The sequence below is a fragment of the Fistularia commersonii genome, chromosome 26 (assembly GCF_037954325.1).
Source record: "Fistularia commersonii isolate RoL2024-O1a breed Wild chromosome 26, RoL_Fcom_v1.0, whole genome shotgun sequence".
NCBI lineage: Eukaryota > Metazoa > Chordata > Actinopteri > Syngnathiformes > Fistulariidae > Fistularia > Fistularia commersonii.
Window position 1 is genome coordinate 1,757,501 of NC_141309.1, and position 26,247 is coordinate 1,783,747.

Sequence of the window (26,247 nt, forward strand, 5' to 3'; positions counted from 1 at the left end):
TTTTAATTTGCTAATAATCCTCTCGCCACATGCGAAAGGGACAGTGCCCGGCTTGTCTGAGGCTGTTTGAGCTTCTCTTCTTTGTAAGTCGCTTTGGCACTCTGCGTGACCCCCGCCGCCGCCGCCATCCCCTCCTCCATGTCGGTACGGCGTGGGACTTTGATGGAGGGAGCTGCGTGATAATCGATCAGACCACGAGACCGGGGTTTCGTCCGGGTCGGCGTCGCTCCGCTTTGCAGAGGCGGCCCCCTGAGGCTTTCACTCGCGGGCTCTAGGTGGACACTCTGACTTCCCTTTGACGGTTTTCATTAAGAATGAATGAATATCTATACCGCTAATCCTGGCATAACTTTGACCCGAGCCTCAGTCCATGGGTTCCCACAGGTTTCACTCCTTTGTCCAATCCAGGTAATCCCCAAAAGTTGCACTTTTGTCCCCAACAAAGCATAACAGCCCCCTCAGGCCTATTTTCTGCCGATCAACTCCTCCATTTACAAAACAAGCCACCATAACCTAGACCCGCCCAAACCCCGGCAGTTATATTTGGAAACTCCCCAGCAGCAGGTCATAAGAACCGAGGAAGCCTCTGGGATGAGGGCTGAAATGTCTTCAAAGTGAAGGAATACCAGTCCTGTTGCCACGACAAGAATTGATCATGATCTGAGAACCTTCACAGACAAGCAGCAGTGTTACCGTCGAGTGTTCTGGCTCGATCTGTAGAGGTAGCGTCCCTCCGGTCGTGTGGTTGGCGGTTGGATTCCTTGCTCCTCCTTTGTGGACGCCAAAGTCTTCTCAGGGCAGGGCACTGAATCCCGAGTTGCCCCCGATGGCTTGGTGAGTGCAGCTCTGCCGCCTTCGGTGTACCGCCAAGCTGGTCTACAGTTAGGCAGTTATATCCAGAAACTCCCCACAGGTCATCAAAACTGAAGAAGCCTCTGAGATGAGAGCTGAAACGTCCCCAAGTGAAGACATACAAGTCTTGTTGCCACGACAAGAAAATCTTGTTATGTAGACATTATGTATGTTATGTAGACAAAGAACGCCATCTCGCTGCCTAACGGCCACCGTATGATTTAGAGATACATCTTCAGCACCTGTGGAGTTAAACTTGAAACCTTTGTAATCTGGGTTCGGAAAGAGGTGTTTCACAGAGAAACATCCATCTGTCCGTCCGTCCATCTTCCGTTACTTATCCAGGGGTCTGGTAACCTCAGCAGAGGCCCAGACTTCCCTTTCCCCGACTACTCGGCCCAGCTCTTCTTCTGGGGGAACCCTGAGGCGTCCCTCCAGCATGTCCTGGGTCTTCCTCCGGGGCTTCCTCCTCCTGGTGGGATGTGCCTTTCGCCGTCCGGGAGGCACCCTGACCAGATCCCCGAGTGCCTCATCTGGTTTCTCTGGATGCTGGAGGATCAGCGGCTCAACTCTGAGCCCCTCCTGGATCATCCCGGACACAAACTCAATTCAGCCTCTTTTATCCCCGCCCTTGTTCTTTCTGGTCGCCACTGCTCTTGAACACGGGTGAGGCTGGAAACATAGATCCCCCTGTAAATGGAGACCTCGCAGATGCAAAATCAGGCATCTTTCCCATTGGACGCGGCAGCCGGGAGATCTCTGAAACGGCGCTCGTCGGCCGTAATGCGCGGATGTTGTTCCTCTCGATTCTTCTGCGACATCGATACGCATAAGTACGTAGGAAGAACCCCCTCCCTGCACCGCAGCGACTCCTCGCCACGGAGCAGCATGTCCTTCGTAAGCCCTCCTTCTTGATCAGCAGCTAAAATATGGTGTATAGAGTTACAGCGGACAGGCTCTGGGATGGCTTTGGAGCAATAAGATTGCAGTAATGGCACACCATCATTTAGTGGAATCTAATAAGTGAATATCTAATAAGCCCGTAAAAGACGCTTAACCCCTGGAGCGCCGGGGTCAGCGGCGGAGATAGGGGGCGTAAGCTGATTACCGAGAATTTTCTTCTCACGTTGCGGTCGTCACGGGATTGACCAGTTGCTGACCCCGCTCCCGGGAGTGCGGTTACCTCAACCCCCGGAATGGCTCCCCGTTCGGATTAATGCAGCGTTTACGGTGTTTGGTAACAGCTTGTGGCCGATATGGGAAAGGAATGGCTTCTGGACCTCCTCCCTGGAGATAATGGAGGAGTTAATGGGAGATTTCGGGAGCGGCATCCCCTTCGCATTGCGATCCTTAAAAGCAGTACCTACCGGATGATCGGGAAAATGGCCCCCATCACTTCTGATCTATTGATTAATTAGATTCATTGATGAGAAAGTATGTTTGATGGGTTTATCTGATTTTCTGCGTGTAGGGAGGGAACTTTTTGTGATTGCTAGAACCTTCCAAGGAACAAGGCTGTTTCTCATGCCTCTGGACATCAGGGACCGTGGAGCCCAGGTTCTAGAGGCAGCTTAGCGTCCTTCACGGTTCCATAGGAACTCCCATGACGTAGTTGCTGGGTAGAACTCCCAAGCCGCGCCCATTCCCAGATACTTCTTGTGGACTGTGGGGAGCCATATTTAAAATGCACCGCGGTCACCGGTTAGATGTTTTCTTGCGACAAACCAGGAAGAAGTGGAGCAACCAAGAGGTCCAAGCTCTTCTGACCCGCCGACATTTTGTCCAATATAAGTCGGGCTACTGGAGGAGTTCCTCACAATGCAGAGAGAAGAAAAGAACACCTCAGTCTGTATGAGAGTGGTTATTATTATTGTTCCCACCGCGCAAGAACCACGAGATCAAACCGAATCGGACGTTTTGAATGATCGGTAAATGCCGGCCAACGGCTCCGTCACTTCTGATCTTCTGATCCTTCAGTTGAATCGACAAGAAGGTATGTTAGATTTGCTGGAGCAGACGGTAGCAATGGGTTTCTTTGATTTTCTGCGAGCGGTGAGTGACTTTTTGCAGTTCCTAAACCTTTTCAGGAAGGAGGCCGTTTCTCATGGCTTCGGACTTGATGTGAACCACCTTCTGCTCCGAGGCAGGGTCTTCTCACCTTAGGAACTCATGGGATGTAGGTGGAACTCCGAAGCCGCGCCCATCACCAGAAACTCCTGGCAGACTTGAAACCTATCCTGGTCTCTGCTCAGATGTTTTCTCGGGATAAAATGTAAGGAGGTCCGAGCTCTTCTGGCCTGCTGCTCCTCAGAGGGGTTTCCAGACCTCGCAGAGGAACATCTACATCCTGGCCAGAATAATCGGCAGCTAGCTAGTAGAAACACCTCAACCTATCTGATGGTCCGCTGTTGTTATTCTCGCCATTCACGCTCAAAAACAGTATCTCACATCCGATGGGACATTTTAGGACGATCGGTAAATGACGGCCGACGGCTCCGTCGTTTCTGATCGACTGATTGACGAGTTTAATTGACAAGTGGAACGGTCAGAGGTGCCGACGTGCACGGGAGCGTTCGCTTCCCGCTTTGATTTTCTAGTTTTATCCCCGACTCGCGGGCGAACTCTGGGAAGAAAGACAGGTGAAATGCGGGCGCTCAAAATGAATGATATCCAGGATTTAAGGGTCAATCTCTACCTTCTCTGCTTCTTTCACAGCGGTGTGTGTGTGTGTGTGTGTGTGTGTGTGTGGTTACGAGCACACACACACACACACACACACACACACACACACACAAAGCCAGATCCTGAAGCCATTTTCAGGCGGGGCAGCCGAGTGTGTCCTCATTACCGTCTGCGAGTGTGTAGTCACCACTCAGTCACCGCCGCCGCCGCCGCCGCCGCCGCCGCCGCCAGAATGGGATTTTCCCCTCGTCCTCCCTCTAACTCGTCCACCTCTTTCTCACCTTAACTCTTCTTGCATATCGCTTCATCTATTTCTGCGACGGAAAATCATTATCGGTTAGGAAAGACAATTTCCTGCTCCTCTGATCCCTTCTGCGCTGTCAATCAGAAGGATTTTTTTTTTTTTTTTTTTTTTTTTCAAACCTATATTTTTTAACGTCTTGATTCAATATGAATAACTTCATTTTTAGAACGATAGAAACTGTCGAACGGCTTTCTGAAACTTTTTTCTTTCTTTGTTTGACCGCCATAATGGAAGAGACGCTAATGTTTGTGTTGTTAGCATGTAGCACCCTAGCTTGTCTTGTAGCTAGAGCTCGGCTCTTCGGCCTTTTTAGCGGTGAGGCTAGAAGCTAGCTGGAAGCCCGGCGTCGTCTTCTTCTCCTTCTCCTTGTCCTTCGGGCTCCTGTCTTCAGTAGATGCCGGTTGCCAATCATCTGCCGCTTCTCACTCACAGCCAATCAGCTGTCTCCATCCAATCCCCCTCTCCTCCTCTTTCCTCAACCAGACTAACTTCCTGTCCTCTTTCCCTTCATCCATAAACCTTCTCTCTGGACTTCCTCCAGACCTCCTCTGTCCAGTTCCAAACTATCTCAACCTGACCTCCATCTCCAGAACATCTAACATGTCCTGGCCTTCTGATGGACTCCTTCCTGATCCCCTCCGTCCTCCTCACTCCCAAAGAAAGCCTCAAACATCTTCACCTCTTCACCTCAGTGTGTCCAAACCAACATGGCCGCTCCTCCCCGACACTTTTCTTACCATAAATTGTCAAACGGCCTGGGTGAAGTTGCGCTTGGACTTCCATCTTAGTGCCCTCACACTAAGATTTCCATGGAGACGCCGGTTCTTCTGCATTGCCAGGTTGTCCAGTTGAGGCCCAAAGGTGTCCATCACACGTGTATGTCATTTCATGCAGATCTGCTCATCGAAGCTGCAGGAAACGGCTGAATCGCCGCCGAGGTCAGCAACTCCACGTCTCACGCCACGTTTTTGCCAAGATCTGCGGCTCGAGAAGCTCGGGCCGTTGATGAGAAACGCGGCGCCCGCCTCCAAACGCCATCCAATTTTAATGACCTATCAGACCCGGTCCATGAAAATTTAAACCTGTGGCTGAGTTTTGGTAAACACAATCAGCCCTCGGCAAGGAACGACGTTAACGCTGAAACACCTGACCTGATGCCAAGTCATACATGAATATCGTGACGGTATGCGATCGAGGAAGGATCAAGTTTCTTGGTGCAGTCGGACAGTCGTGGACCTCCAGCTCCGAGAGCCGTTTTAAGCTGCGATGCTAAAGTAGATGTAGGTGATTGGTTGGAACTCACAAGCCACTGCTAGGTACTTCTTATGGACTGTGGGGCCATTTTTAAGAATTATGGCGGTCGCTTGTAAAGGTACAGCGTTAGCTTGCGGCTAACGGGGTCCTTCACCCGGGGAAACGATGCAGGGAGAAGATGAAAACACTTGAACCATCTGATAGTCCATGAACGCTGTGAAAGTTTCCACTTCCGTGTCGTCCGTGTGGTCTTCTTCTTCTTCTTCTTCGGCGGTTTGTTTTTGTATCGCTAAAGGTGCAACCTGCCGCGGTCCCTTACCGGCTGCGGGAATGCAAAAGTAAAATTTCCTGGAACCGACTTCAAGCTGGATGTTTCGGTTAAACTGCTCTTGAAACGATCGGTGTTTGGAGTGCCTCTCCACCGCCGAGCTGGCAGAGAGAAGTTTTCACCGCGCTGAAACATCTCCGCGATGACCTTCCCCGCAGCCGGAGCGCCCACAGGGATCGCACGACGTAATAACAACTAGATTAACTCCTCGATTAACACGTTGCACTCGTCTAATAGCCGAAGCCTTGTTTTGTTTTGTTTTTTTTTACCCATTATCTGACTCTCACCGGTTTCCCTAACCACTATCTCAAGCTGCCAGACGCGTTGTGTTTAAAAGCCCGGAGCCGGGGCAACGTGCACCTCATCTGGGGCAGGTGGTGTTGATTCATACGACTATACATTTCACCGCCGTGAAACCGAACCCGACCCGTATCTGGTCCGCCGCCGCCGCCGAGGAGAGTAAACTTGAATGGGAGGAAACGGGAACATATGTTTGGCAAAAAAAGGAAGAAAGAGTAAAAACAAACCTAGCCGTAGCGTAGCAGTCCTTGTGTGTGTGCTAAGCGGCGGTAATCAAATTTGGGATCACATGATCTCGCCGTTTTTGGAATTCCCTGCCGGGTCACCGCGAGTGAAAACCCGGTCCCGTTCCGTTTACCCGCCGGAGCCTCCTTCACGTTCGCGCCGACTTCACGTGAAACATTCCGCCGCATCCAAGAGTTGTGTTTCTGCCCGTTAGCTATAATTGGCATTATGCACGGCGTTCAAGGCGCACAAAGAGAACCACATGTGAGGCGCCCTTCGTGCCCGGAGCTATACATTACATATGTTCCAAAGCGTACGCAAAATTGCTCATGTGTGTGTGTGTGTGTGTGTGTGAGCAAAATAGGGTTAAATACATTCAGTTGATTCATAAAGCATAAAATGATTCATTTCCCCCCCCCGTGGGAGGAATCATCCGCTGAAATTTGTACATATTTGCACGGGTGTGTTCTCTTCCAGCTCCTCCAGCCCGCCCGGGGTCTGCGGGGAAACGGTAAATGACAAGGTTTTTCCGTTTTTTTTTCATCCCTGTGTCATTTCCTTCCCCTTTCTCGTTGTGATTAGCGATGTTTGCTAACCCCGATAGATCACGACGGCGGCGGCGGCGGCTGTGTGTTTGATTGCATTACCCCCATAAACACAAGAATGGACCGTCATGGCCGTCCTCGCCGGCGACCCCGATGGTTTTATCTTGAATTACCGCAGGTGTCGGCCGGGGGGAGCGTCGTACCGCCACATTTGCATGAAGGAGGTTGTCGGACTAACACCTCTTCTGTATTGTCTGCCTCCCCCCCCCGCCGCTCTGTCCACAGCTCTGATAGCCATAGGTCAGTACAGCAGCACCATCGAGACGGTGGACGCCGGCTGGTGCAAGGACATCACCGACCAGGGAGCCACGCAGATCGCGCAAAGCAGCAAGTCCCTGCGCTACCTGGGCCTCATGAGATGTGACAAGGTAACGGGGCCGGGCTCCCAGAGGCCGAGCTGAACCGTTTGTTTTTTTTTTTTTCCTCTTCGGGTTTTGGACACGAACTCCGAATGTATACTGGCTTTGGCGTAGCTTGACGCTATATGTGTGTGTGTGTGTTCATGCTTCATTCCTATGTGGAAAGATAAGATAAGATAATCCTTTATGAGTCCCGCGGTGGGGAAATCCAGTGTCCGTGTGTGTGAGCGATGGTTTAAGGGGACGAAAAAAAACAACCATCATCATCCGTGAGCGCTCTTATCTGACTGTAAGCAATATTGAACTGATACACAAATGTATTGAATGTGGACTAACCGCGGTTGCATGATTTATTGCACGTTAAAATGATGACAATGATCTTATTGCACGTGCTATAAATATGTTATTGTTGTGCGATACGGCTCCTGCAGAGATTTCAGGCATTGCAGGTTCCTGAAGTTGCCGCCGCTGCTGTGACGGCGACGTATCTGTCATATTGGTCGGACCCGTCATTACGAGTCGTACGATATTGATGATTAAGCTGTTATGCATTGGAGTGACATCTATGGACGTTAGCATCGATTCGTGTGTGTGTGTGTGTGTGTGCTGGAAGAGCGCCGTTCCTCTTCCCCCTTTAATTAAACCTTCTGTGTGATTGTTATTTAACTCATCTAGTTGAATTCCTCTTTGCAGGGTTGATCGCGTGCGATACGGTTCCTTATCCTAGCAATTAGCACTCGTGCTATTTCTGTTTAATGCCTTTTTGATGCAAGTCTAATCACGCTAGCTTTTCTGTGGCTAATCTGATGGCGTGCTACATCTGTGGCGCCACTGTTAGCAACTTCAACCTCCTCCTGCTGCTGCTGGTGGTCTTCCGTCTGACGTGAGCGTGACAAGCCGGCTCAACCTAGCTTTGGTTGGAGTAGATCCGGCGTGTTCTCCAGTCCTACCTCAGTGCTGGTGGGCCTCCACACGGGAGGACACCGGCAGAACTTCTAATGAGCCTTTCCAGTCTGCGGTTAAAAAAAAAAAAACTTCTTTCAGCCTCACCCGTGTGTTTCTCTGGACTCTCGCTCGCGGTAAAAAAGTAGAAACCGACATGAGTGACAGCGGGGAAGGCGAGAAGCCGACGTCCGCGGTTCGTTTTTATATCTTCATTATAAAATTGGTGGTATCTGCATGCGGCGGCGGCGGCCGAGGGGGATGACCCTATGGATTTCTCTGATAAAAAAATCCCCGCCCAGGCGTCGTTAAGCCCGACAAGAACATCGGTGTATCATATTTATCTATTTATACTGTAATAAAATTAAAACGTACGGGGGCCCGACAGTGACCCCATATGTAAGGTCTCCATGATGGAGCGCTGCGCTCAATTCACATTATTGGGGACGCGAATGCGTATCTATCATATTTATCTGGGAGTAATAAAGAGTAACTGCATTACATAGCAGGTGATCACTTAGATTCCATTTTCATTTACTTCCCGGACGGTTCGCCGACTCGGTGACCCGGCGATCGATATCCACCGCCACGCTAATAAAAATCCGCTCCGAACTGACCTACATCTTCACCGCTATCATTTTTTTTTTGGTTTCTTTCTGCCGTCCCTTGTACCGACAGCCCCCACATAAACCCCCGCCTCCGTCTTCCCGCCCTTATTATTTGCTCCTCTGCCAACACGTGATGTTGACGGTCATAATTTAGTCGGTATGCCGCAAAGATAAACGATTATTCTCGGGCGGGGGCGGGTTTGCAGACGACGCGGCTAAATAAAGCGGTAATTGGCGCAATTAGAGCTGCGCCGGCGCGCGGATGGAGCGAAGGGGACGAGTTTGACAGCTTCCAAGGTCGGATGCGTGACAAGCTCCAAATCATCGGACTAATTAAAAATCGCCTCCTTTCCCCGTTTGTTCGTCTTCCCTCGACTGGAATGTCGCCCGGCTTGGAAAAACTCCACGGCAGACGCTCGTCGGCGTTGCTCGAATTTGGAAAGGGGTTGTTATTACCGAGGTCACGGAACCGGGGGAATCGTGAAGAGAGCTAAAGACATGAATGGGCGAGAGCCGCCCGGCGGGGATTTTTTTTTTTGGGCTATCTACAAGTAAGCCCGGGGGCAGCGGTAGCCCATCCTCTGCCTTTGCCTGGATTCCTACCCTCCCTTCCTCCTCCGTCCCTCAGACTGAGAGATTCTTCAAACGTCTCGACAAGAAAGCGCCGCTTTGGCTTTTTTTTTTTTTTTTTTTTTTTTTTTGTCGGTCTGACATTCAGTTGGAATATTTTTGCATTTTTTGCGCGCGGGGAAAACAATCCGCCCGACGTCTCCATCAAGGTCATTTCGACAATAATCACCGAGCATTTGTCAGATTTGACCTTTCTGGGTTTTGTTATGCACGGCGGCGGCTTTAACATTTTGAAGTTTTGTTTTTTTTTTTTCTGCCCGTGCAGAAGTCGCGGGTGGGAAGCCCTCGGAGGCGAACGCTGTTTGCGGTGCCGGTCTTTGGAAACCAAATCCGCTCGTCTGAAAACGCTCCCCCAGCAGTCGCTAATTGATACACAGTACGAAAACGTATTGACAGCAGCGTCTGCAGCCAGAGGGCGGCTGGCGGGGGTCATTTTCTAGCGCAGGTGTTCCACCATCGCTATGTGCATGGGTGAATGCGATCTAGCGGAGATGAAATTAGTGGACACTAGTAGATCCGTGAGTAGATTGAATTTCCAATCATCTTATTTGATCACAAGCCTACATTAGATTCCCCCCTGTAGGCCAGAGACACTTACCGGTTTGGTGGTACACTGATGTCCACATGAATTCTTGTCGAAATCGTCCTGTCATGGTAGCAGGACTTGTATGTCTTCACTTGAACACGTTTCAGCCCTCATCCCAGAGGCTTCTTGAGTTCTAATGACCCGACGGAAGTTTCCAAATGGTACGCTGATGGCGGCAGAGCTGCACTAACCAGGCCATCGGGAGCAACTCAGGGTTCAGTGTCTTGCCCCAAGAAGACTTTGGCATGCACACGGGAGGAGACAGGAATCCGTCCGCCAACCATACGATCGGATGAGGCTCCGCCGATCGAGCCAGAACAACGATAACACTGCTGCTTGCCTGTGGAGGTTCTCATTCATCCAGGTCATGGTGAATTCTTGTGTAAATCTTCCTGTCGCGGTAACCGAACTGGAATTTCTTCACTTGAAGATGTTTCAGCCCTTATCGCAGAGGCTTCTTCAGATCTAAGGACCTGTGGGGAGTTTCCAAATATGACTGCTAGGGTTGTGGGCGGGTCTAGATTGATGATGAGATGAGATGTACTTTAATGATCCCATGCTTGGGAAATTGATTAGCAGCAGCAGCAGCAGCAGCAAGACATACAAGGACGAGACTGTGACAAGCTAGCTAAAAATACAAGTCAATAAAAATAAAATAAAATGAACTCTGAAGTGTATTACCAATATACAGGAAAAAAAAGTGGCAATGTGAAGTGGCACAGTAACTGATTAGAGTGAGTTATTGTACAGGGTTGTGGCTTGTTTTGTAAGTTGAAGAGTTGATGGGTAGAAACAAGGTCTCAGGGGATTGTAATGCTAATGGAGGTATCATTCGTTGAGGAAAAAGGAGCGACTTTTGGGGTTTACCTGCATTGGAAGCCAGACTAAGGAGTGAAACCTGTTGGATCCCTTGGACCGAGGCTCAGGTGGAAGTTCTGGTGTTGGATCTTAACTGGTTGTTTGGAGGATGCAGAAGGTCCTGGTCTGCGTGTGCAAATCCGTCACGATGTTGATCCTTGCACGGCGTTGTATGTTGGTGAACGGTTGTGTCCCAGGGCCCCTCCTCTGTTGAGAGACAACATTTTCTGTTTTGACAAAGATGGCTTTTTCAACTCCTCTCTGGCCAGACTGCTTGTTTTGAATCGCAAACCAGAGGTTTAGCTAATATCCAACCAACATTTCACTAAAGTCCATTTTGCTTGTCCCTGCATACGGGTATCGGCACGCCTCCGGGATGTAATGTCCCAAGAACTGAGCTAAGCTAAAGTGGACACCCCTGACTGTTATTGTTGTCAGGATATAGTTTTCGGTGGATGGACAAGCCCAGATGTTGCAGCTACCTGTGCTTGCGGTGCTGTAGAAGTGGATACCATCTGAATTTGGGGAAGAATTGTTGCCCAACACCGGTCCACTTATCTCAACAAGGCCCTTGTGGTCCAATGATTCCATTTGATCTGCATTTTTTGTCATTCGCCCTCGACGGCAGCGTCGTGTCTGGCTCTATTTGCGTGCCGTCAGGAGGCTCGTCTAATCACATTCAGAGGTAAATGAATCTAATCTCTGCCCTTAATTCGCTCCTGGCAGAACCGGGGAGAGGGTTCACACTCGGGGGAAAATCTTTTGGAGGCAACGTCCGATTTCTCGGTTTGACTCGACCCCTGGTTGCTTGAAATGCGCGGCAGATGGGTACACTTTTGTTTTTTGCACATCTTGGGTCCGTTCCTGTCTTCACCTTGGCGCCACAAGCAGAGATAAGTGGTTCCTCAACCTTGTTCACATGTCTCTAATGGAAAACTGACGTGGGGGAATTTCCTGGGAAAAACAGCTCCTCTTTAAAATGCCCCTCTCGAAAGTGTACAATTTGTTTACTCCCTACGCATCGCTGATATAATTGAGTTTGATGTGTTTTAATTGCTCCAATCGCGACAGGCTGACCCTCTGTTTACCTCGGCAGAAGGATCTAAACACTCGCGCAACCGTCTGGATATTTATCTGTAGGCCAACGTCTTTCTAAGCCACCGCCGCGGTGCAGTGGAGGGGTGCAAGGGGGTGATTGACGGCGGCCAGAACCTGAAATAATTCTGGTCTGCCTGCCCGCCGTGAGTGTTTGCATTACGAAAATAAATTGTTAGATACACTTTCACGTGGCGGTCTCGGGTTTGGCAAATAGTTATTCTTCACAAGAGCCATGCTGACAGTGTTTTGGAAATATCGCAGATACCCGTAACGTTTCCACCTCGGCTCGGCGTATTGAAAGGCGAAGGATTGGAAGTGACAAACTGGCGCTCGCCATCTCGCTAGGCGTTCGGATCGCTATCGGGGAGGGGGGGGGGGGAGTCGGCCCGTCTCGCAGATGCCGGGAATAACCTGTAGGCGACATTTAGCTTTTTAAAATAAATTGCGGCTTCCTCCCTTCTCGCTCCGCCAGGCTTCCGCAAAGGCCGGGGTCGGGTTTCAGAGTGGCTCCTGTCAGGCTTAGACAAATACGGTCTTGTGATAACCTTGACACGCTGTGCGGACAGCCGGGGTCGGCTCCCTGCCCTCGGCCCGCTCAGCCGCTGTAAATTTGTTTGGAATTGTCAAAAAAAAAAAAAAAAGAAAAAGACGCTGGGAATTTGAAAATGTTACCGCTCCCCCACCGCCGCCACCGAATGTCACAGGACTCAGAAAGTGTAGAATTCATTTGGGAACCGCTAACAGGATCCAGCTGGCTCTCCTCATGTGAAGCAGTGTGAAGGATCGATTTCCTCCGTCACAGTTTATACAAACACGCTTCCGTACTGTATACATTTTACTGCCAGGGAGCCAGAGTTGTATGCCCAGTGCCATTTGGATTGATATGGAGATTTTTTTTTTTTTTTTTTTTTTTTTTTAATTCTGAACCAACAGACGGAGCACAAGTCACAGATGTGTGAAGTTGACTTTGATTGTCTGAATATTTTCTTATTTAGTCTCCTTCCAGTGGCAGAACCATATGGGTTTTTGTTAAATAGGCCGCATGCTCTACGCTTCTATGTTCCCTCCATGTTAGGGGGAATTTCTTTAGCTTATTTCGTGCTGCGAGAACCTTTTACAGTTCCTTGAACCTTTTGAGGAACTAGGCTGTTTTTTCATGTTGTTGGACAGCAGAGAGGACCTCATATCTCTGAGGGCGGGTCTTATTATTGTTCCATGGGAACAAGATGTGACTGGTAGGTGATTGGTGGAGCTCTGAACCACAAAGCGCTATTTTTAAAAACGATGGTGGGCACTGGTCAGATGTTTTCTCGGGATAAAATGCACAGAGTCAAAAGGGAGATGGAGCAAGAAACAAGTCTGGCCTGGGGTCCAAGGCCAGAGGAGGGGTTTCCAGGGCCTGTGCGGGCCAACGTTGGTACAGAGCGAGCTAACGGCGGTGTTCTTCACAGCGCAGTGAGAAGATCTGATAGTCCATGGTCCATGCAAAGGTTCCCCTGGAGGAGGGGAGTTCCTCGAACCAAATCGGAGCCGGCGGACAGATCTTAGAAGTTCTCGCTGGAAAAAGCGTCCGTTGTTTTTCTCGTCGCATTTCCGCACGTCGACTCGCAGCTTCTTCTGTGAACCGCTGTGTTCTCCGAGAGGAATTCGTGTTATTTGCCGTTCACACGGCTCATAATGGAGCATTGAAATCAGACCCTCCCCCCCGCAGGCCTCAGCGAGTAGCGTGCTACTCCGCCCGCCTCCGATGATTACACCTCCGCCCTCGGGCCCGAGCCGCCGCGCTGACGAGGGGAAAGAATGCCATTGATCCAGACTCGCCTTAAAAATAATCAAATCAATTCATTTAGTCTTACTCCGGCTAGAAGTGTGCCAGTCCCCCCCCTGCCCCCCCTTCAGGAAAAAGAGTACCTCAAGGTTCTGGAAAGCTGATCCGTTAGCTTGGCAGCGCTCCATGTCTTTTGTGTGCGTGCTTCTGTGCACGCGGCCAGATCTCCAGAGGGTTTGCAGTTAAATATTTGGTCTTCTTAGTGGCAGGAATTCGTCTTTCTGCACTTCCACAAGCACCGAGGAAGGCTGGGAAGGACGGTCGCCACAGCCGTTCATCCGCCTCCGACCTGTCCAATCAAATGTGCATCCTGCAACCCAGATCTCCACTGTCCATGTGCAAACCATCTCAGTCTGACTCCATCTAACATGTGCTGTCCTTCTAATGGACTCGTCCCTGGTCCCATCCATCCTCCAAGGAGAACCTCAGCATCGTCATCTCCGCCGCCTCCATGTCTGCCTTCCGTCTTCTCCTCCGTGCTACTTTGTCCGAAGCATACAAGGTCTGTGGTCTCCCCAGCATCTCGTCCCCCTTTTGTCCACCTTTCCGTCACAGCTAGCAGCCTCTCGCTCCGTGCGTCGGATCCTGTTCACTCTCTTGATTTCTATTGTTTTGAGAAGGAGATGTGTTTTTCTGAGCATTTGTGGCAACGGTATGCTTCCTGTACAAGTCCGCTTTAAACCCGGTTCTCTCCGTAATGACCTCCCCTGTCTTTCCCCGTGAACATCTACAGCCGTCATCAGCCGCAGACCCGTCTCTTCGGGAGTTTCTGGTCTTATTTGGTCTCTTTAGAAACGTTATAACAGCTCGTACATATCAACGTCTCCTTCCCTTCTTCTGGGTCGCTCGTCCTCCTCCCGTTTTCCCTTGTCTCACTGTGTTTCTGCTTTTCCCCCTCATTGTGCGCTGCCTTTCTTCCCCACCGCCCTCCCGCCCTCCACCTTTTCCACTACTTCATTAGCGTGAAAACAAATGAGCACTCCAGGTTGTGAGGCAGAGAGAGACGCAAACCCACACAGTCAGCACGAACCAGACCGGGAAAATAATGACACTGACTTCTACCGGCCTCATCGGGGACGAGCGGCGGAGAGAGTTATCATGCTAATGGAGCAGGAGAGAAGAAAGATGGGAATGAAAGGTGGCCTTGATTCAGTAAATGACAGACACCAGGAGTAAATGAAAGTAATATTAGATAGAAGGAAACAATAGAGTCGGAGCTGGGTATTCCCAGCACAAATGGCCCCAAAAAGAGTGTGTTCTAAGCAGTTTAGAAGCGCGCCCTCATTACCCGAGCCGAGGCGGAGCGGCGTTTTGGGAACAAGGTACGAGCGCCGCCGCTGCCGCCGGAGCAACCAGACAGAGCGGCTAAAGAGACCTTGTTAGAAGGACGGACATCGCAATCAATAGTGGCGTTCCACTGGTGCATCCAGCTGCCGGGGACTGTGCAGGGATGGGCGAGGCGCGGCAATTTGCGGACATAAACAAGGGCCTAATTGTTCGGGGCCGGGAGGTTTAGCGAGCGCAAAACAAAGATGAAGTATTGTGGAGCGTCAGAAGGCATTTTAACTCTCGTTTAGGAAATGGGAGTTTGGCGCTTCTGCGAAACTTTCTTTGATATGTGTGGCTATCGTGAGGAGCGGGGGATCTTTTGTTTACGAGATTACGGAGCGGACGGAATTACGGGGGAAGGCGCCGAATATAGCATCAAGCTAGGTCCTCTGCCGAGAAGGTAGCTCGTCCCTCACCGAAGGCCTTCACGGACTTATCCTTTCCCAAAGGGCGGCAGCAGGGAACTGCAATCGAAAGGATATGGCAAAAGAGGAGACGCACATTCAAACCAGACCTCACCTGAGTTACATTTTGCGCACATTCATTAGCTTATTTTCCATCCGGCCTCTCTCGGTCTGCGCGCTCTCTCCCCTCAGCCCAGCTTCGGCTCGGACAGCCCAAGGTTGTTGGTGATTTTTGATTCCGCTCCCGTCATTTGCTCCCTTGCGTAGTTAATTCAAGCTGCCCGGACCTCCTCCGTGGGCCTCCTCCCACTGGTACTCCTTTCCTCTTCCAGCCTCAATCAGACGTGTTTACCCAAAGCGACGGATATCGTGGTAATCTCGCGGAGTCACGGGCCGCCGGTTGACAAGACTCAGCACGGCGTGGATAGCGATACTCGCAAACCTGACATGCTCCCCGGGTAAATAATTGAGGTTTGGCTCGATTTCCTTTCGCTCCTTCGCTCAGGTGGCAGCAAGTCCAGCCCGCGGGGTGCATCGGAAAATGCAGCGTTCCAATGGCAAATCCTAGTGGCCGGAAAAAAAAAACGCGAATTCTGTCCTTTACTGGAATCTAATCGGTTAGTGCTTCTACCTCACAGCGAGAAGGTTCAATTCTGAGCTTGCGTGTTCTCCCCGTGTCTACGTAGGGTTCCTCCAGGTTCCTCCCGAAACATGCAGGAGGTTCATCGGAGCCCCTAAATTGTATGCTTAATTGTAAGACCCTAAATTGTATGCTTCTATACACTATGTTGCCCTCCTTGTGTCCCTGACTTCAATGCAAGCGGTAGATAATGAATATATGAACCCGGTTCAAGCGCCGAGTGGCCGACGAATCAAATCCCGGCTCTCGGTGCCCTGAGATCGTCGCCGCAGATTTCTCATCGGGCTCTTTAAAGGACGTGGTCGGCCTGTCCTTGTCCTTTGTTTATTCTGGAAAACACGGGAGTCGGGCCAGACAGGAATTAAACACAGTAGTTCTGTTGTGATTATTGTTTCGGGAATTCAGCTTCTTTCTGACCTCAGTAAGCTGCACTGGAATTTGCTCTTGCAGTTTCTAGACATTTGTGTGTGTGTGTGTGTGTGTGTGAGCCAATTACACTGCACATTTGTACTGTTCCCTGTTTGAAAAGAGGTTGTCCTGGTTTGTATGGGCTGTTTTTTTTTTTTTTTTTTGGCTGGTATTGCCTCGCCGCCGAGCAGAGGGCGGCCCCATGGAAACCCTGAGCATAAAGGATGAAAGAGTGAGGCCGGCCCATCGGGTCACGCCACAAAATGAATCAAAAGTATAAAAAAGGACATGTATTGACTCTGCATGTCTGCAAACTCTACAAATATTGTTCTAAAACTGGTTTAAATTGGCAGTCAAATGTTCCTCCATTGCCCTTCCTCGGATCTGTTGGTATTTTTGAGAAGCAACCAAATGCTACATGTCTTCTCTTGAGCAAGAATGGCGGTAGTGGCTTGGTTGGCGGGGCATACCGAGGTGTCTTTGGGCACTGAACTCCAAGTTGCTCCTGGAAGGAGACCACGTGGTGACAAAAGCATTTTGGAAGTGAAAAAACGGTTTACCGGTTAATCAATGAGTCCACTTTTAGAATTTCTAATCATCTCATTTGATTATAAGCCTACATTAGATTCCCCTTACAGGCCACAGACACATAAATGGTTTTCACAAAGAGCTTCCACAACTTGGAGCTTTATGCTAGCTAACACCCACCCCTTTAGACACTGTTGGTGGTGCTAACCAGGCCATCAAGAGCAACTTGGGGTTCAGTGCCCGAGGACACTCCGCCTTGCAGACGGGGTAAGCCTGGACTAGAACCGCCAAACGTCCAACTGGAGGACTCTCACCAGAGCTACAGCCGCCATAATACTGCTGCTTGTTGTCGAACCCGAGGTTCAGCTAACCTCCAACCGACATGAAGCATACGTATACATCACATCGCTGGGAGAGAAATAAGCTAAGCTAAAGGCTTTACCTCAGAAACGGACGCCCTTTTTGCTATCGGCATACAGTTTTCACAAGATGGACAACTCCAAGCTGACAGTAGCATTTCAGTCAGTACACGTTCTCCGACAGAAGCCCTGATAGAACCGCAACACCGACTAAAACTCCTGGGACGACAGCAGCTGCACATCCCTGCGTATTCGGATGCCGGCAAAGGAGGCATTGTTGTGTTTTTCTGTGTTTCCCTCACGCAGCAGAGCAGTGATCAATCCACGGCCTTTACAGCTCGGCTCTGCCACAGATGTGGATGGAAGGAAAAGGTCAGGCGCATAGCTCACATTATGGCCTGCTTTTGTGCTAAAAGGACCTCTTTTGAAGTGCAGTATTGTATTTTTGGGGGGCGGGACTTTTTTTTTAACATCTAACTGTTAAGGTCATTATAGCTGCTGTTAAACAGAAAAGCCGAGAACTCAGTCCTGAAGACGATCCAACTCCGGTTTGGTTCCAGGAACTCCCCTCCGCCGGGGGAACCTTTCAGTTTTGCATTCCCGCAGGCAGGCAGGCACGTCCTGCATGGTGGGAATAATAACCACGGATGGGTTGAAGTGTTTTTTAGTGTCTCCCTGCAGTGCTTCACCGTGTGAAGAATTAGCCGTTAGCTAACGCTGCGCTTTTTCGGACCAAAGTGTAGACGTTCCTCTGCGAGGAAGAGCTTTTTCTCGGGACATTTCTCAGTGCTTTGGTCCATTTTGTCGCAAGAAAACATCTGACCAGTGCCCGACGTCGTTTTTAAAGATGGTGCTCTGCAGTCCTGCTCGAAGTGTCCGGTCATGGGCGTGGCTTATGAGTTCCACCGAGCACCCACGTCACATGACTTCCCGTGAAACGGTAAAAAGACCCCGAGTTTTAATGGTTCCATTTTCTTGGAACTGCAAAAAGTCACTGGTCAGTGGACCAGTGGATCCAGTCCAGGGTTCCAGATCTTCATTTTCATTGACATTTCCCACAGCATTACTGCGTACGGATCCATGCAGAATCCACGTCTCTATAATCTGGATTAAGTTAATTTTGCAGCAGCTGCTCACAAATATGACAAATTATGGAAAATAAGATGCACTTTATTGACGCACCACGGGGGAAATTCTTTTGTCACAGCAGCGTAACAGTTATAGTGTCTATAAATATGAATAGAAATATAAATAGAGAGACAATTAGAAGACGATTAGAAAATAGCAAAGACGTCCACAGAGAGACCGACAACATCAAGGATGAAAATGGCCGACAGAATAAAAAAGGGTGAAAATAGAAAACCAAAACTAAACGGCATAAACAGTGAAAATAGCGAGACGAGAATAGAATAAATAAACAAAAATAAGCAGGATAAGAGTGGCTACGAGATGTTCCAGTTTTGTTTTTTTTTTACCGAATAGATGAACCCGTAACAGTTCATCACCGTGTTTGCATGCCTCGATACGGGAGAATAAACGGCGCTTCCCCTGAGTTATGGAGCGGCTTCCTCGCCGCCGCCGCCGTTGCCGCCGGCGATAAGGAGGCCGCGGAGGCGAGCGGGATCGACCTGAACCCCGACCGCATTCCTTTGGTTACCTTTGTCACGCGTGATGGAGTGTCGGGGTTTACAAAACCTGGCCTCCAGTACCTCATTTCCCTGACCCTGTTCAGCCCAGTCCCCGTGTGTGTGTGTGTGTGTGTGTGTGTGTGTGTGTGTGTGTGTGTTCGCCGACACCCTGCTTTTTCGGTGTGATGTTGTGCAGGGGTGATTTTGTGTGAGCGCTACCAGACCTCAGTCATTGCAAGCGTTGCCTGACCTGTTTTTTTTTTTTTTTTTTTTTAAATGCATTTCGGAGCCACGCTCCGCAGATTCCCGCGAAGAAGGGGGTCGGAAGGGGGTCGGAAGGGGGGGGCTCGGCCTTCCGAGACCAGATCAGAATGCCTGAGCTTTCGACCGGAGCTCCGAGGGAGTCTATTCCTTTAAGCTCCGGAGGCCCGACGCATCGATAGTTCATTTGGAAAAATATCGAATCCCAGACAACTCGCGCGCTTCCACTTTATTTCCCCTCCAAACCGCCTCCTCATCTGCAGACGGAGATCCATCCCTCAGCGGGCCGCTCATTCATTTAGGGACTTTACAACAGGAGGAGAAGGGTTTTCCTCTGAGCATTTTAAAGAAGACTATAAATCTGTCCCCTTTCAATCCGGACTTGTTTGAGCGTTTTTTTTTTTTTTTTTTTTTTTTTTTTCTCCTCGGAGACCTGATTCACCGCATTCCTCCTAAACTGGCTTTTTTTTTTTTTTTTTTTTGTGTTTAAGCCTAAATGTGTTTACTGGCTGACTTGGACGGGAGGAAAAAAAAATAAGATACAAGCATGGAAGGGGGTGAAATGGGACAAATATGAAGAGAGAAAAACGGGTTGTGCGTTGTTTACCCTGCGCCGCCGTTCAATCTCTGCAACCGGGGAGGTTTATTGTTGGCGGGGATTGAAAGCCGTATTTCCTCCGCCGCCCTTTTTTCTTTTTCTATCCACGTCCTTCAGTTGCAGCCACACCTGAACGATACGCATATTCTGTGTTTGCACGTCTGATTATTGATTTACAACCCCGTTCCTCCTCCTCTTCTTCTTCTTCTTCTTCTTTTTCTTCGCCCTCTCCCCACCTGACGATGCAAACCGCCGCCGCATCATTCATCTTTACGAGGTGTTTTACGGCGCCGCTCGCCCGGACTTTCGGGTAAATGTGTGTTTTACACTCCGATGGAGTGCGTTCGCTTCGGGGCTTCAGGTTAGTTTTCTTTCTTTTAAAAAAAAAAAAAAAAAAACAACATAAAATGTTGCTTTGCATGTGAAACGTCTTTGTTTCACCCCGGAAACTGTCTTTTTTTTTTTTTTTTTTTTCGCGAAAACCTCTGGATCTCAGCGACGCCACGTTTGAAGTCGAAAAAGGGTTTTTCGGGGAAGGCGAAAGCTACATCGCAAGAATACGCCTCGCAGCAGATACCCGTGGCGGCGCTCCCAGATGCCTCTCGGAGATTAGAATCATCAGCGAGTAGCGATCCGCTCGATCATATGTCTCTCCTACAGACTTGGCAGCAGGTCTGGACGTGGGCCAGTCCAGCGCAGTCCACGGGACGTTCGGAGGAAGAAGGAACTCCCTGCCAGACCCATAAACCGCCGCTCTCCGGTCGCCAGAGGCTTCCAGAGCGCCGATAGCGTTTTCGGGCTTAAAGTTGCCGAGCGACCGAATATCACTGATTACGGTTGATTTCCCCGCAAAAAGAGGGAAAAACAAAACCAGCTGAACGGTCGGGTTACAGGGAAGTCAGATGTTGGATGTTGTCACCAGAGGACGTCCGCATATCGTCCGCCGCGAGCGGCCGCGCCCTCACGGGGAACATCATTACGTCTTCTTCCGTCATCCAGGCAGGTTTTATTCATGTGGCGCCAAATCGCAAGCCCACTTGTCCGGTGATGCTTTCCATGCAGACCGCCGCTCTTTGAGATGATCTACAGAAACCCAACCAAGAGGGAGCACTTTGGCAACAAGCGCCTTTTTTACCGGTGCAGAAACCTGGGGCGGATCCCACCTCACTGTGGACGGCCTTCAGGGGGACAGCTACATGCTAATAGCTAACATGCAGCCATAATAGCCTTGATATTCGTGAAGGAAACAACAATGGTTGAGGCGCTGGGGTGGATCAAGCCACGCTCCCAGGAGGCTTGCGAATGAGGGAGCTCCAGGAGAAGATACGATACATCATCCCTCAGCAGGGTTAGCCTACGGTAGCAGGGCTAGGCTAACGCTAACTGTAAGCCGACTCAAAAAGGAAGGTTTTAAGCCCACTCTTAAATAGGGGGAGGTTGTCCGCACTCCAGATGGAGGCTGGAAGATGGTTCCTCAGAGGAGCTCGTCACTGGAAAACTTCTGAAATGTTTGAACCCATTTACCTACCGCACACTTTTAGTTTAGTTTCTGCTCAAATGTTCAACAAAATGATTCCATTTCAACGCCGAACAACCGGTCGTGACCACCAAACAAGTGTGCCGCGCGAGCTAATAACGCCGCTCGTGCGGTACGGTTGTTTGGTGATTTACTTATTTCTAAATTCTTTAAGTGTAATCTCCTCACAACTGGTAGTTCAACGCCGCCGTAACCGGCAATTAGGGAAATGATTCGCTGTTTTGATTGGGAGCTATTTTGTGCTTGTCGCGTTCAGAAAGTAGAGCTGTACGAAAATTAACACTAATGAATGTTATGGCCTCCCATCAGTTTGATAGGTCTATTCTTAAGATCTGTTTTAATTGTAATTAAGCCTTGAATAATGAGCTGGAGAGAGTTTCATTCTCTTCTCGCGGATGTAGCATGACATGTTATGAAGGCAATCAGCGGGTTGTCATTTTACCCGCTAATGAGAGTCAGTAACACTCCATAACAAAGTGAGCTTCTGTCTGCGGGGCGTCGGGAGGCTCCGAAAAGCTCCGGGAGGCTCCGGGTTTCGGTTTAAAGGTGGACTTCTTTGAAGGACGATTCCAGAATCCGCGCAGACATGTTGAAAACTGACTTCTGCCGGTTTTCAGTTGAGATTCGTTCACTTGTGGCACTTTTGTCCCGGTACCGAGCAAATGCACCTCTCGTACGCTAGCAGGAAAAAGATCTGAACTCGTACTCTCGTTTGTAACTCCCGGAATGGTAAAGGCAGGTGTGCCCAACGTCCAAAAATGAGATCTTTGTGTCTGGAGGGAACTCTTGCACAAATATGCAAACGCAGCTTAGGCTTTGGAAGTCGCTTTGGATAAAAGCGTCTGCTAAATGACTGTAATGTAATGTAATGCGACATCATTCACGCGTTCTCTAAAGGCGACCTCGGGGAATCTGCTAGCAAATAGCGAACTGGAGGACGTCCTGGAGCCCATCCACATCGGAGAAATCAAAATTCCGAACCCTTCGGTTTCCATTTTTTTCTGCATTAAAGAAATTCTGAAAGTCCAGCTTTCCTGTTCCTTCTGCAGCAACCAGTGACTTGTAGTCTTACCGTAAATCGGGGGACTACAAGTCTACGAGGTACACTCTCCACGAATCTTTGAGAATGTTATCCACTCGGCCCGTAACTGCTGATTTAAAGACAAAGACTCGCCGACACGGAGCCGAAAATTGAGAAGGACGCCCTCATCATATCACCACGCCTGGGTTTTTCTTCTGGAAGATGCAGAAACCGAAGGACTCGCTGTCAGCGAACTGCGGGGGAAGAAAAAAACAAAAAAAGGCAAATCATTTTGTCACTGCTTTGGCAACAACGGATGCCTGTGTGCCCCGACATGTGTGTGAATGTTTATATTTCTTCTTTTTTTTTTTCTCCCCTGGAAGGCGTCACGCTCACGGGTGGTGCAGGGCTTCGGTTCTGGGTGGGTTGCGGTTCACCATGCGAGGTCTCCCGGGTTAGTCAACCTCTGCTCTTTGTCGGATCCCGGCGATTTCACAGCTTTAGATTTACGGCGGGCGAGCGGATGACGGGGTTAGACTGGCACACGGGCGCTGGAATGGCTATTAGCCGCTTGTCTTTCCCATAGAACATGACGGCCATATTAGCCCGACGGTTCCGACCGCCTGCTGCTGCTGCTAACCCTTTGCACTGTCACGTGTGTGTGTGTGTGTGTGAGAGTGCGTATTTCCACTGCACAATTCAGCCTGTGTCTGATTATCTCAATAAGCCATTAAGGGCTAAACCAGAGGAGAGGATAGAGGTTTTAAATTACACCGTGGAAACGTGCGCTAATAAAGTGAGGACGGCTCTCGCGTAACAAAGGGGCTGATTTGCTTCCACCCGTGCAGATTCTAGCGCGCTCTGCACGTCCAATTTGCGGCCGGACAAATTACCGACTACGTGAACGCCTCACCTAGCAGAAATGTATATTAACGCAGCTGCAAGCCGTGAGATTTAATGCTAATTCTTCTGCGTTTAACCAGATGTCAAACTACTGTTTGACTTAATTGTCTAACCATCTGCTGTAAATGTTTTAGCATGAGGTACCAACCCCCCCCGAGCTAGGGACCCTCCAGCTTAGCAACCGTTTTTCAAACACACACCCCGCGTTACGTTTGTCGTCCCTGAGCTGGTTCAGATGTTTGGAGAACGTCGCTGACGTCTCTTCTGTGTCTGCTTCCAGGTGAACGAGGAGACGGTGGAGAGGCTGGTGGTCCAGTACCCGCACATTGTCTTCAGCACGGTGATGCAGGACTGCAAGAGGACCCTGGAGAGAGCTTATCAAATGGGCTGGAGCCCCAACACGTCAAACACATCATAGCTGTTGCTGAATTACACACACACACACACACATGCGCACACACACACACACACACACACACACACACACAGGCACGCACACACAGTTTACAGTCATGCATGTGTTCACGTGAACACACCAAGAGTAAATGTTGAGTGGGGTCACTGATCTCCAACTTGGATGAGGAAGAAAATATATATCAAAACAAACTTTAGGGGTTGGGTTTTTTTTTTTTTTTTTTTTTTGTTATTTGTGTGATGAAGAGCCGTTCATGAACTTGGAAGCGGCAGGTAACGCCGAGTCACCTTCTCGCCGACTCGCATTCGTCCAGGTCAGGGTGCGGTCGTTCCGCACGCCGCAAACAGCGGGATTCCCTCGACATCTGCGTCGCTCGGCGTGCGGATTTGTCATCATTTGCAGAAAGAGCGTGACGCGCCGAAAAAGGATCAATTCGACCGAGACCTTGATCGTCGCGGCGGACTTTCTGGAATACTCGCATTTATTGGCCGAGAAGGAAACGCTCCAGAGAAGGCATTATCGAGCAGAAGAACACAAACAGAGCTAAATGCTAAATGCCGGTACTAATCATGGACTTTTAAGACAATGTTTGTTCTCAAGCGTCAGGCGTAGCTAGCGGTGTGTTTGACAAAGGCTGAGTCAGGAAGTAGGACATGGGAAAAGGCGGAGCATCCTGTTTGTCGTAAAATACCGACGTCCTATTATGTTTTGTTCTTTGTTTGTTTGTTTTTTACACGCTAACGTCCAAGGGATACGCGGGAATGAGATGTCGCAGATCAGCGAGTCGGGTTTGACTCTTTGGGGAAGTCAGAAGACGCCCGAATTTGCGTGCGACGGCCGTCTGGAGCCTTTCGCGCAATAGACTGCAACCGTAACGGTTCTCGAACAAACGTCCGTTTCACACCTTCCAACGACTCGGGTTCTTACGCCCGATAGCTCCCCGAGAACAGGAACTCCTCACCGTGGCTTCAGGGTGGGAACGGAGGACGCGGGAACCCGGCGAGATGGAGATACGCGAGTTTCCGAACCCGATCGGTGTATTTCAATCAATCTAAACACGGATCTCCTGATTGATTTACCGTGAGATGAGCCGACCGAACCACAAGTCTCGGCCGGAGCGTCCAGCGTCCGCCGCGCTGTAGTCGTACAAGATGGACTCATCGTGGCTCTGCCAAGCTAACGCTAACGGGGGACGGACAGGAAGGAAATGACGCGCCTCCTCAGTCCAGGACATACCTGCAATGACTGAGTGTTCCAAACCAACCTGCGATGTTTTATTTCTACCATTATAGAATATTTCTACCTTTGCTGATTGTCCAGTGCGGTGTTTTGAATAGCTGTCGATCCCATACATGCTGAGGTCGTCGCCGAAGCTCCATTAGAAGGCTAGGGCTTTTTCGCTGTGACTTAATATGCACATTGTGTCGGTACAGCACAGAGATTCTGCCCCCCCGAGTCCGTCCGACTCCGCGGTTCGATGCCGGGTGTTTATCGGAGCTGTTTCGGGCGTCATACGGCGTTCCCAGATAGACCGCCGCTCCTGCCGTTTGACCCCAGGAGGACACGGGGGGCCCGGCGGTCGCCCTGGGCCCCAGAATCCAACGAACCAGTGCTGGAAATAGAAGTTGCCTTTACCTAAAAACCATCAGAAAATACCAACCACGACCGCCGCGATGAGCAGGTAGAGGAGGGGAACAATGCCTTAAGTGGTTCCTAGGTAAACGCCATCTGGTTAGTTACTGAACATAAATCTAGAATTTACTAAAGAAATATTTATCGTTTCTGAGCTTTTTGAATGCCATATTCACATTATTTGATCGGATATATACACGTTGATATATATATAATTATATATATCTATATATATAGATATATATACACACACACACTATGTGGGATTTACTTAGCCTTATATTTGAGCATATACTTGTAACATTAGCTATGTAGCACTTCATTGAGGGTTTTTTTTTTTTTTTTTTTCTTTTACTAGTGTTTAGGGTGTTTAGATGAATTTAAAGCAAGAGCGTTTGCCCGGGCTCGCAAACCGGAGTCCGTGGATGTCGGTAGGCGAGAGTCGATCACGTTTCATCAGTTTCCGTAGAACCAGCTAGTGTACAGTTCCAAATGCAAATAACCAGGGTATTTTTCTATGCCGTCAACCAGCTCCGGCCTCAGCCGCTACAAATTTGTCCTGGAGATATCAACGACAGCTTACCGAGCTTTGGGTTTGAGTATATATATATATATATATATATATACATAAAAAAAAAGGAACTTTCTACAGCATTTAGGACAATTTAGAAACACGTGGATTTTTTTTTTTCCCCTTGTCAGCGTTTGTAGACCCGGCTGATGGAGAGGTTCTCCCTCCTTTTCTTTCCGTTCGGTTCTTTTGTAATCCCTGTATGCACTTTCTCCTCTGCTAGATGTTGACATACTTGATTTGTTAAGGCAACCGTAAATGACTGGATTTACAGAAAGATGAATTAAACACTACAACTTTAAGACCTTCTCTCCCTTTGTTTCCTTTGTATATCTGCCACTGGAGCCGGGCTTCCCGGGAACTTCAGGGGAACCTGATAAGATAAACTTTATTGATCCCCATTGGGGAAATTCTTTTGTTACGATAAATATGAATAGAAATATAATAGAGAGAACAACAACAACATTGGGGATAAGAATGGACAACAGAATGGAAAAAAAAAAAGACACTGTTGGATCCTTTCCCATTCTACGTCCACACATTGGGTGGGTCCT

General features: G+C 49.4%; 1 protein-coding gene across 2 annotated transcripts in view; it reads left to right on the forward strand.

The window, feature by feature from the left end:
• The window catches only part of fbxl17 (F-box and leucine-rich repeat protein 17), a 291,415-nt gene extending 265,423 nt beyond the window's left edge, over positions 1-25,992 (forward strand). For both annotated transcript variants that reach the window (XM_086173394.1, XM_086173393.1), the window contains exons 10-11: positions 6,776-6,918; positions 23,356-25,992. In XM_086173394.1, the coding sequence (XP_086029520.1) occupies positions 6,776-6,918; positions 23,356-23,493 (281 nt within the window). In that variant the 3' untranslated portion in view covers positions 23,494-25,992. The remainder of the gene's footprint in view (positions 1-6,775; positions 6,919-23,355) is intronic.
• Positions 25,993-26,247: the final 255 nt, after the last annotated feature.